The following is a 12,647-nucleotide window of genomic DNA, read 5'->3' as shown; positions in this document are numbered from 1 at the left end:
ATATTTAGTTATATGTTTGTTTTCTGCATAATTTATTTGGATAAAGTATTGCTAGCTGAATATTGATTAATACTCTACTTTCTGTTTCTGTTTCTTTTTTTCTTTTTAATTATATTTTTTGTTGGGAAAGTTACAGCAGTTTTTGTATCAACCCAACGGGCAAGGAGACCAATCAAGATTAGGCGCTCAGGGGAACGCTTCTTTAAGGCCCCTTTTAGGCACCATTAACGTCATCTTTGCCGCTCCTAGGAGAATCGACTTGCAGCCCTTCAGGGTGATGTCTGTGGCTTGGTTGCTCGTCAAGGACGTTAAAACTATGCCAAAGAGGGCTAGAGTGGAGGTTCGACCGGTGTTGAGCTTTTCGGATGAGGACAAGGTTGAAATCATACAACCACATAATGATACTTTAGTGATCACGCTCAGGATAGAAGGGTATGACGTGAAGACAATGATGGTAGACTAGGGCAGTGGTACAGAGATTATGTAACCTGACTTATACAAGGGGTTGAACCTGAAGCCTAAGGATTTAACAGCATACGATTCACCTTTAGTAAGTTTTGATGGAAAAGTTGTCATCCTAATGGGTCAAATTAGACTACTCGTACAAGCAGGTTCAAAAGTGGTGGAGGTGAACTTCATTTTGGTAGACGCCTACTCTCCCTACACGGCCATTGTGGGAAGACCCTAGCTTCATGCCTTGAGGGCCGTTTCCTCCACTTTGCATTTGAAGGTGAAATATCCGTCCGGGGACCAGATCAAGGAGCTTGTTAGGAGTCAATCCATGGCTAGGCAATGCCTGGTGGCTGCCATTTTGCATCATCTTGGGGTTGAGTCCTTGGCCTCTACTGAAAGGGGCTCATAACAATCAAAGACCCCGGTTTTATTTGTCAATGGGTTGGCCAAGGAGGTGAAGTGTGAGGATTTGGAAAAGATTGTAGTGGGGGATGACCCGGAGAAGTTTTTTCAGGATGGAACTCAGCTACCTCCTCAGGAGAAGGAAGAGCTAATAGAATTTCTCAAGAGGAACGTCGATGTATTCGCGTGGAGTGCTTACGAAGCTCCGGGGCTGGATCCGAGCTTCATCTGCCATCATTTGAATGTCAATCCATCTGTCACCCCCAAAAAGCAACCTCCTCAGCGCTCATTCAAGGATCATTCTGATGCTGTCAAGGACGAGGTGATGAAGCTCAAGCAAGGCGGGGCTATTAAGGAGGTTTTTTACCCTGAGTGGTTGGCCAATATCGTGGTGGTAAAGAAAAAGAATGGGAAGTGGCAGGTGTGTGTAGACTTCACAGACTTGAACAAAACCTGTCCAAAGGACCCCTTTCCCATACCTAGGATTGATCAGCTAGTGGACGCCACTGTAGGCCATCATCGGATGAACTTTTTGGATAAATTTCAATGGTACCATCAGATACCTTTAGCCTTGGACGACCAAGAGAAAATAGTTTTTGTTACTCCCACTAGGAATTACCATTACAAGGTAATGCCCTTTGGTCTAAAGAATACGGGATCTACCTATCAAAGGATGATGACCACAATGTTTGAGCCCCAACTTAGGAAGAACATTGAGATTTACATAGACGACATAGTGGTCAAGAGCAAGTTGGAATCTGAGCACATTAATGACCTTGGGAACATCTTTGAGATCTTGAGGAGGCATAAGCTATGGCTCAATGCTTCTAAATGTTCTTTTGGTGTTGGATCAGGGAAGTTTTTAGGGTACATGGTTACACATCGCGGAATTGAAGTTAACCCCGACCAGATTAAAGCAATCAACAATTTACAACCACCTTGGAATCCCAAAGAGGTCCAGAAGCTAACAGGGATAATCACTGCTCTAAACCGATTCATCTCTCAGTCAGCAGATAGGTGTAGGCCTTTTTTTCAATTGTTAAACAAGTAGAAGAGATTTGAATGGACCGAGGAGTGTGTCCTAGCTTTCCAGCAGTTGAAGGAGTATCTTTCTCGGCCACCCATTATGTTCAAACCCGAGGTGAATGAGGTTTTGTTTGCCTATATTGTCATGGCTTCCCATACGATAAGCTTGGTACTTGTATGGGTTGATAGTGGTGTACAGAGGCCAGTCTATTATGTGAGAAAGTCACTTCATGAGGCTGAGGTCCGTTACCTACCCTTGGAGAAGGCCATTTTGGTAGTTGTGCATGCTACGCGCAAGCTCCCTCACTACTTCCAATCATACACTGTTGTTGTCCTGACCCAACTTCCTCTTAGGTCTCTACTTCGAAGTGCTGATTACACAGGAATAATTGCCAAATAGGGTACGATCCTAGGGGCTTTTGATATCAAATACATGCCTCACACCTCTGTTAAGGGTCAAGTCCTCGCCGATCTTATGGCCGAGTTTGTTGAAACCCTACTAAAAGAGAGAGTAAAGAAGCAAAACATGGATGGAAAATCGGTTGGTGCAATCTCATTACAAAAACCTTTGTTTTGGAAGGTATATGTTGATGGCGCAGCGAACCACAGAGGATCTGGAGTAGGACTAGTTCTAATATCTCTCGAGATGATTACAATTAAGAAATCCTTAAGATTGGGCTTCTCGGCCACAAACAATGAAGCTAAGTATGAAGCTCTGCTGGTAGGAATGGCCATGGTTCAAAAAATGGGTGGAAAAGTAGTGAAAATCTTCTCTGATTCAAGACTAGTGGTAGGCCAAGTTCAGGGAGAGCTGGAAGCTAGAGATCTCATAATGTAGGATTACTTGAACCAGGTTAGACACTTGCAGTTAGCATTTGAATCTTTTAATTTATCGTAAATCCCTAGAAATAGAAATACACATGCCGACTCTCTTGCCACGCTGGCAACCTCCTCGACACAGAGTTTATCTTGGGTTATTCTTGTGGAAGACTTGTGTAAGCTTATTGAAGTAGGGAGCAATGTGGTTCACATTCATCAGATTAAGGTGGGACCTAGCTGGATGGACTCCATAGTATTGTTCCTTAAGGAGGATGTCCTACCCGAGGATAAGTCAGAGGATGACAAGATGCGAAGAAAATGTAGTAATCCCTAAGTTTTTTTTTTTTTTTTGTTTGTGATTGGAAAATGTAGTAATCCCAAAGTATAATAAATGCTCTAAATTAACCCTTACCCAAAAAATAGAAGAGCCTCTAAGAAGTCTACATCATCATTTGCATTGTGTTTATCAATTTCTATTCATGTGGAGGATTGTTGGAAAAATAACATGGAGTGAATAAGAAATTGATATTTTCTATGTTCACTTAGATGTTATTAAAAGTGGTAAAAATTATGAGTCCCACATAGGAAATGAAAGAGATAATATATGAGTTTATATGCTCATGAGTTGGACATTGGGTTGAGCTTTTAGCATATGTGGACTGGGCCTACTTGTCCAAATAATAATATTTTATTATTTTAATTTTTGAGTCAGTTAGTCTATGCACAGCAATTAGGGGTGTCCACGGGTTGGCTCGGGTCAAGTTTGTGCCCAACTTGGACTCGACCCGAAAAACACGAGTGGGAGAAATCAAAACTCGAAACCGACTCATGTGGAGCTTCAGATCGGCCGAATTGGGTCTTGTCAGTTTCGGGTGCATATCGGTCGGTTTCAAGTTTTCTATCGGGGGTTGAAATTTGGTCGGATTTTGGCTGAAATCTTGCTGGAGAGAGATACATCTAGCTAGATCTATCGAGATCTGGCCAATATTCTTCCATATCTTTCGAGATCTGGCCGAGATCTCGCTATATTTGTCGAGATCTAACCAAGATCTCATTATATCGGTAGAGTTTTGAGTTTAGACTTATCGATTTTTTGTCGGAACACGAGATTTGCGATTGGAAGAGATATGGGCATCGAGCAAGTCGGATTCTTCAGTTTCTCAAGCAATCAAACTGAGACTCGAACCAATCGTATAGGGTGTTCACTCCGATAACCTGCAGCCAACCGAACCACCACTCAGATTGGGCAGTTATCGGGTCAGAGATCGTCGGGTCGGTTGAATTCTTCGAGCCAGGCGGGTGTTGGACAGCCCTAATAGCAGTTATTACTAAAACAGAGTACTTGTTCAGTAATGTATAATTTTTCATAGTCCCTCATTCATAAAAACTACTTTTTCTAAAAAAAACTCTCTAAGTGAGAATATTTTGTGCATTCATTTTTTGTCAAAGAGAGAGAATGAGACATTGAGTAGTTCGCAAAGCACGACCTTGTGTGCTTCACTTTTGTGTTGTAGATCATTTTGTCCTGGGAGGTAGACGTCCATGAGTCTTAAAGCACCACAGTGATTGTGTGAGGGGCGAAATTTGCTTTAAGGAGATTGTGTCAAACACAAAACTTGATCTGAATCATTCATCCTTCACGCATTTGGTCTGTGAATTTTTAATTATTTGCAGATTTCTTCTTAAATATATTCAGTATTTGTTTATTACTTTTGTCTATCACATCTATTTGTGTTATTGCTTGTTCTTAGATCTGTGTATTGTTTCTTTTGCTTTATCACAAAAGTAAATTGTTGAAATAAATCCAACAGAAAGGAACAGAAAAAGAGAAAGCAACAATTAAATCCATTTATCAGCATAAGAACTTAAAACCATAAAATTTAAACAACACAATTACCCCAATGGTGAATGCAATCGAGCAAAAATCTGAGCAACATAACAGGATAAGTTACAAACCCCAAAAAGAAAGCACCAATTGGAAAATTAAAGAGTACCCATTAGGATTCAACCCAACCCAACCCAACCCAAGTGAGTAAAATTAAAGGCACATTATGAAAGTTGAAGAAGAGAAGAGAATTGAAAAAGAGTACCTTCCTATAGTGCCAATCCTGATGAGTGCAGTTATGTTCTTCTAGGTCAACCACAGAAGCCTTTATGATCCCCATATTATTATGCTTTCGAAGAAAAGCTGGAGCTTGTAGGCACGATGGAAATAGTAAGACCAACCCACCATTGCACCATTTGACTGGACAAGAATGGTGTGGCCGTGGAGTGAGATAGAGAGGGGAAGAGAGGGCCTCCATAGAAAGAGAGATAGAGACACAGACACAGATACAGAGTTTGAAGAAGAAGAAGAGGTATATGGAGATGGCTTAGCTTTGAAGGTGATTTTTGGATTGTGTCTGAAGGAGTTGGATTTCAATCTCAATGTGTGTTGTGTTGTTGGATGATGGGATAAATCAGATTTGGTGGTTCCCCACTAGGGGTGTCAATGTTCGACCCAACCCGCGAACACGACACGAACCCAACACGGTTTTTTCCGGGTTAGGGTTGAGCCTTAATGGGTTTGGGTCATAAACGGGTTGACCCGAAAGCGACACGATAAGAAACATGTCATAAGCGGGTCAACCCGCATAACCCGCAATAGACACGTTTGACACGCCAATTTATTTGTGTCAAACCCGAAATGACCCACTTAACACAACCCGTTTAACTCGTATAACAAATAAATAATTATTTTATTTTAGATTTGTCAAATATCTTTTATATCCAACATATATTTTAAATTTAAAAAGAAAAGTAAGTAATTACAAATGAGAAAGGTAATCTTATTTGTTTCATTAGTTATTATTACTCTTACATTATTATTATTTAGTTCTTGTAAAACTGTTGAGGCATGATCATATTTTGTAACTACTAATACTTTTTTTTTTTTTTTTTGGTTGGCATAGAACTTGTACAAATGAAATTGGATGAGCTTGTGGAAGATGTTATGAACTTGGACATCAACAAAGAATCTATGGATGATAATCGTGGTCATAGTCAAGATTAGTCTACTATTTGCTCAAATTCTTTCAATATTGATACTTAGCATTTGGCGAGTTCCAAGGATATTATATTTTTGTTGAACTATGTTATTTTATTTTTGTTAAACTATGTTATTTTGAATTTGGATTGAAGTGTTGCACTTCTTTTGGAGTGTAAAGAACTTATTTCTAGATGAATGTTATATTTTTATTGAACTATATTATTTTGAATGTGGGTCGAAAACTTAAAGTGTATGTATTGGTTTTTGGGATGTAAAAAAAAATAATTTATAAATGGATGTTATATTTAATATTATGCAGGTTGAAATGGGTTGTGTTACATTTGTGTCAACCCAACACGATTCGTTTATTAAACGTGTCAAATGGGTTGGGTCAGGTCAACCCGCTTTATTAACAGGTCGGGTTAGGGTTGAAGGATCCTGACACGATTATTAAATGGGTCGGGTTAGGGTTGAGCCATTTAGTCTAATACCCCTACCTTGACACGACACGAACCCGACACGCTAACCCGAATTGACACCCCTATTCCCCACTGCTCTTATCCTCTACTCTGCTCAGTTTATGGGTCGTCAATAGGCCGGCCGACTCATTTTTACTTGGCCCATGGGTTGACTATAGATTGTGAATGGAAACCCTATAAACATGTACATCTTGTTTAAGGGTCTGTTTGAATACCGCTTATTACTGAAAATTGAAAACACTATAGCAAAATAATTTTTAAATATGTAAATAGTGTTGTGAGACCCAGTCTTAGTTGTTTTTGCTGAAAAAAGTATTTGCGGGTCACGTGAACAATGCATGAGACTCACTAAAAAAGAGCACCCGCTAGGAAACATGCAAACGCGCTTCCCAAACTCAACCTAAGTGCAAAATGGGCATTACACTACATCAATAAGCCTTTTTAAGAGGCCTGATGTAATGTAATGATCAAGAAATCTGCCAAGCTTTTCTAACCATGTAATGATCAGAAGAAGTCTGCATTTTCATCCTGCAAGATGATATTGTAACCGTAGTTGAATTGCTCAGAGTGGTTTGTACTTGTTTGATAGATAGGTGTTTGCTGTAAAGAGTGAGTGTCCGGGGAAGGAAAATAGTAAACTCTGCAGCGATTATATATCACATTGACACGGCCAAACAAGGCCAGGGGCAAGTAAGTAGGTCTAATTTCATGTTTCCTAGCATTAGTATTTGTATTTATTTTTTTGGTTATTACACTAGCTTAGATAATATTATTCTTTTGGTATTAGCCGAAACAATTAGCCCAACCCAATCTTTCAAATCGTGCGATGCTAAAAAAGCAGTGAAAATAATTTGCATTTTTGAAATCGCGAAAATTCTGTGGAATTAAAACCACAATCCCATTGATATTGCCTAGCCAAACGTATGCCCGAAATTACAATTCACTAAACTATTGTTTTCAGCAATCTAAACGCCTAAGCAAACGGGCTCTTTGTATCACATAAATTACCACTTGTATTTTGGTAATATGGTAGTATTCAGAGATGGATGACTACTTAAATATCAAGTTCTATACGGTAGACCCTTAGTGTCTTTGTTTTTTCTGTCACTTCCTTTTATTTTATATCAACCATAAAATTTTCCCATCAACACCTAAAATAATTTTTTTTTTAAGAAATTTTTTATATTTTATTTCTTGAGAAACAGAAAGAAAGAAATTGTTTTATATCATAGAAATTAGAATTAAAAATGAAAAAAATTAGCGAGAAAGCTACAAAAATTAAGTGGGACCCTACTGTTGAGATTAGTGGTCTTCACTCTTCAATGCCCACTCAATTACAAATGGCAGCCACGTGGCTATCTTCGTTCGGTGGCAGTAGAAGGAAAACGGCGAACATATCCAAACTGTCTTCTTCCATGAAAGAATTACCATTACCAGAACCAGAAAAACCACCGAGTTGAATCGGCAACTCAACCACTCCAAACCCCTCACTCACCAACACGTTAAGACACTCCCCTGTCCATGGCCGAACCTCACTCGCTGCCCAAACAACTGTCTCTTTCCTACACACCTTCTTCAGCGTTTTCGCCAGCGCTGCCATTTCCTCCATGTCAAAAAACACGTCGGACATCAAAACCAGGTCGAAGTCGAACCCATCAAACTCTTTGGAAGACTCGTCCGATCCCCAAACGAGTTGCCTCACTTCGACTCGGTCTCCGAGCCCATTTACTTCAACGTTGTTTATGAGCCCAGGAAGGAGAGTCTCAATGTCCGTGAGCACGACTCGGCTCGCACCCAGCAGAGCCGCGGTCAAGCCAGGGAGTCCAGCTCCGGCGCCGAGCTCGAGGACGGTTTTGTCTTGGAAGTCAAAGGTGAGTCGGCCCTGAGTGGCTATCCACTCGGATAAAACCAGGGACGAGTTCCAGAGCCATGACCCGGTGAGAACTCGGCCAGTGACTGAGTCGCATACATCTTCAAGTTCGTGGATTACTAAGGTCGTGTCTGCTACTTGGATTTCTCGAACACCCATTGTCCCCGACCTTCACTCTACTATTATCTTTGTGTTTAAAACTGATTAAAGAGTCTCTTTTTAGTCATATTAACATGCTTGCCTTTTATAGTAAAATATTTATGATTTACTACTTAGAATTTACGAGTTAATGTAGCATGTGGTAGTTGGGGACCTTGTGGTTAAGCCAAGTAATTTTAGGGTTTTGTGGTTAAGTTTAGTATTCCCTAAAGTACTATACCAAAGTTTTACTTATAATTTTAATATTATTTGTCATAAATTTAGGATAAATTAATAACCTTAAATGATTAGTGTTTATGTATACTTTATGGATTTTTTATAACATATAATTTAAGACAGTAAAAAATATAGATGCATGTTTAGACTTGACAATATATTAGAGTTGTAGTGTAGGCGAAGTAATTTTAGGATTTGCCTTGGGCCCAATTTCTTAATATTTTGGGAATGATGTGTTTTAAATGGTCATATGTCACTCTAATATCTCATCTAATACATAAGAACATAGAATAAAAGCGTAAATTTAATCTTATTTACAATAAATTTAGAGAATATAAAATAAATATAGGTTTGTATGTGATTAGTCTTTATATATATATACTTAATTGGATTCATTGCATGACACATAATTTAAGACCTCTAAAAATATAATCTTAGATTGAACCATGCTAATTAATTTTTAGATGCTTTCTCTTTCTCTTTTCTCTTTCTCGTCACTTTCACTCTTTAATCTCAACAGAAATTTTAACTAGGTATATATGAGAGGATGCTATTTATTTTTCTGTATTTTAAAATTAAAATTCCCTGCAAAAAGGGTTATAAAAAAAATACCATATTAAAAAAACCATAAAATAGACAAGTTGCTGGGAATATTTTGCATGCTAATTTGTGCTTAGATTCTGGAGCTCAATGCCGCCTTCTACTTCATCAAAATGGCATATGCGTTGCCCACTAAACGCAATATGTTATATGTTACCAATGTCTCACTAAAGTCCAGCAAAGAGGATAAACATAGAAAAGAGAATATTTAAAGATATAGGTTAACCGTTACAAATTAAATTTACTACAACGTCCATAGTTACTTTTTTATGTGCTCTTAAAGCAAGAACCCAATGCTCCTGAATTCGCGACTTAGTAGGAGTCATTATGTTGCTAGTTTGGCTAAAATACTTATGCCTTCTGTCGTTTGAAAACATTAATATATACTTTGATTAATAGGGTTGATGTTAGGTTATGAATCAACTCACACGTGTAAGCATCTACAACCCTTTTAATTACTGTCTAGTAACTCTAGTCCCTTCAGAGTTCTAACATTAGATTCTCCACAAGCAGAGATGCTATAATGATCACCTATAAATAAGATGAACTTATTTGTGGATCCCGCATAACTGTGTGGAGTAAATGTTATAAGAGAGATTATTGATTTATGAGATAAATGTTGCATATGAGGTGGAGAGTACCCACCAAACCAAAATAGTCATAAGTTTCGACATTTGGCTTATTAAACCTATGAACCATAGTTTGTTCTTTTTCTTTTTTTCTTTTTATCTGTTTGTGAGTATTTTAATTTTTTACTTGTTTGAAGTGATTACGATTTACAGGTAGTCCGATAAAATTTGTCAAGTTTCAAATTGATTGATTATGGAATATGGATTAGGATGGATTATTTGACTTCATGTTTAAAAAGATGTGGTTCGGCATTGCCTCAATTAAGATGACTTAGATGACTTTTTATGCTAGGAGGAAATGCAAGTAACAACAATTTATGAAAAGTAAGTAAATTAAATTCTACATTACCAAGTATGAGAACTAAAACAACTAAGTAAAATCAAATGTCATTGTGTTCCAAGCAGCTAAGTTTTCCATAGTCATGCTAAGTTTGATTGCAAATAGAGTTGTTCGAAGTCTAATAAATTTAAATAGTTAACAATTCAAAGGTAAAAAATGCAAAACAATAAACAAATCATAGCCTAATTAATAGCATTCTGAATTAAAATTGTATAAACAAGATTAAAGTGAATAACAAGATTACAAGCAAGGACTTTCAAGCATGAATACATTCTAATGCCCTATGAAGTATGAACTACAAGCGAATCTCCTAAGGAACTCAATATTACAAGAGAATGATATGCTTTCTGTATATTACAAGAGAATGACATACATTCTTTCTTTTTTAAATTAGTCTATTTATATTTAAACCTCGACAGTTACCAACAATTGTTCCTTACATGTTTCTTTTCTGCATGTCTCTTTCTCCTTCAACTTGAACGACGCTTATCTTGTTGTTGAATGGTGCTTTGTAACTTCTAAAAGCTACTTCAATGCCACTTGTCTCTTCCGCATACATGGGTTGGTAACTCCCATGGGAACTGCCCTATCTACTCCAACATCACTTTTCCTGTTTTCGTGATTTTACAAGTGTAATTTTCTTGTTGTACCACTTTTCATGTTCTTCGCAATTCTAGTATCAACCCCCTCTCTCTTTGGCCATTGGAATAACTAATTACTAACACTGACACTGACCTTCATTGCTTTCTCTCATGGATATATGATTGCAAACGCTAATATAATAATTGGGGTTCAAATGTATTGTATCAATATAGATTTGTATGAGAAGTGTTACGTCCACAACATTTTTACAATACTTTTACAACAAATTATAAGTGGTAAATTTTTGTTTGTTCTAATTGGAATTTACAACTTAAATTACTTTTTTGTCTACCCATAACAGCAAATAATAACCTTCTAATCTGATATTCTCACAAATGAGGATTGCTTCCTTCAAGAATTTTTTGTTTGAACCATATAAGGTTTTTTATAAAATTAAAGGTGAGTTGCTGGTGATCTAGGACAAGATATCATGGTAGTTAAAGGTTGATTATTTTCTCTTTGGCCACGTGGCAGCATCCCATTCACTCATTAATAACCACTTTGAGCTACATGACAATATTTCAAGGATGGGCCAAGGCATGCAAGAAAAGCCAATAGTAGAAACTCCCTACATTTCTAAACGGATTGGTTCTTGCTTACTTAGAGCATTTGGACCGGGTCTTAGCTTGACTTCACAAAAAAAAGTCAAATCTATTGTTTACTATTCATTTTTCCAGGGTAGATCCACCGAAAGCAATGTGAATACAGTAGATAAATAAATAGTGTTATGTTTGGTGACAATAGTAATAACTTCAGCAATTTTGTTAATATATGTCGATAGTAGCAAACTTAAGATCATGGGGTTGAAACAAGGAATCAAATCTCAAATAAATCCAAACTAACAATTGGGTCACGTCCAAACAAAGATCCATCATAAGAAAGGATAGTAAGGATTATCATCATTAGCAATAGAGGCTTCAAAGGATGTCTTGGACTCATTATCTAAATCATCTTCATCGTCTTGGAGGTGCTCCTTTAATAGGGAAATCAAATCTTTTTTCTTGATTCCATGGAGAACAGACTTCTTTTTGGACTTAGCAAACTTATATATATATCATATGAGTTTTTAAATTATCATCAATAAGAATATTGTTTTGGGATGTATAAAGTTGAATTATAAAGCTCTTGATAATACAAATTACTTTCAATTACATATGATTAATTACAATCACACAACAAATACACACTCCAAACATAGTCTATGATTATTATACCACAGAAACATACGTACGCTACACCATGCAATAGGTAACAATTATAGGTTAAAAACCCAAACCGCATACAACTTATGCCATGCATCTATAGCATGACTTTACGTTTTTCTTTCCTTTTTTGCTTGGTCTAGCTCAAGGATTATTTAACCTATATATTATATACATAGCAAGCATCATCATTGAACTAGTTACACTACGGTTTAACTGCCCCACCGCCATTATAGCCTTCAAAGTCCTGTCTAGGAATGGTATGGTGATTCATATCGTTTACTTGGCCTTCAACTTCACCATTCTGGCCCTTCTCTGGCTGCTGCTGCTGCACTTCAGCCATCAACGTTCTCTGAGTTGTGGCCATACAAGTGCTCACCATCAACAAGACTAGAGCAAGTGCTATAAACTTCATGATTCTTCAGCTTTTACTTTTCTGTCATCCAAAAACCAAAATAGCAAAAACAAAACAAAAGTTTAGAATAATTAAAGAATATTGTGTTTTCTTAAAGGGAACTAGAATAATCAGTTAGCATACAAAAGATTATCATGAATATTAACTGCATATCTATATTTTCTTAAGGAAAAATAAAGAATATTTTACTTACCCAACTAGAGAGTAAAAACTTATCTAGATTTAGGAATTTGTGGGCGGAGGAAGAAGAAGTTTAAGCAATTTATAAACCATTCTAGGATTAATAGGAATTGACTGTAAACATTTAACAATATGATTTAGTGATGGAGTCTCCACCACCAAAAGAGGCAAGATTGAGTGGGATGCC

General features: G+C 37.3%; 1 protein-coding gene and 1 long non-coding RNA gene across 2 annotated transcripts; both read right to left on the bottom strand.

The window, feature by feature from the left end:
• Window positions 1-7,401: 7,401 nt before the first annotated feature.
• Window positions 7,402-8,305, bottom strand: LOC126709767 (uncharacterized). Its single transcript, XM_050410108.1, has one exon. It carries the CDS (start codon window positions 8,234-8,236, stop codon window positions 7,538-7,540), a length of 699 nt encoding a protein of 232 aa, XP_050266065.1. The 5' UTR covers window positions 8,237-8,305; the 3' UTR covers window positions 7,402-7,537.
• A 3,487-nt stretch (window positions 8,306-11,792) lies between these two features.
• LOC126709768 (uncharacterized) lies at window positions 11,793-12,647 on the bottom strand. Its single transcript, XR_007649480.1, has 2 exons — window positions 12,474-12,647; window positions 11,793-12,301 (listed from the first exon to the last, which is right to left on the bottom strand). It is a non-coding gene; the product is annotated as an uncharacterized LOC126709768 (long non-coding RNA).

Source organism: Quercus robur, chromosome 12 (genome assembly GCF_932294415.1).
Source record: "Quercus robur chromosome 12, dhQueRobu3.1, whole genome shotgun sequence".
NCBI classification, from domain to species: domain Eukaryota; kingdom Viridiplantae; phylum Streptophyta; class Magnoliopsida; order Fagales; family Fagaceae; genus Quercus; species Quercus robur.
Note: the sequence above shows the minus strand (reverse complement) of the source record. Positions and strands in the feature narration are given on the sequence as shown.

What these genes read in the sequence shown, in the direction of transcription:
- LOC126709767 (XM_050410108.1), bottom strand. Translation starts at nt 8,236, where the DNA reads ATGGGTGTTCGAGAAATCCAAGTAGCAGACACGACCTTAGTAATCCAC.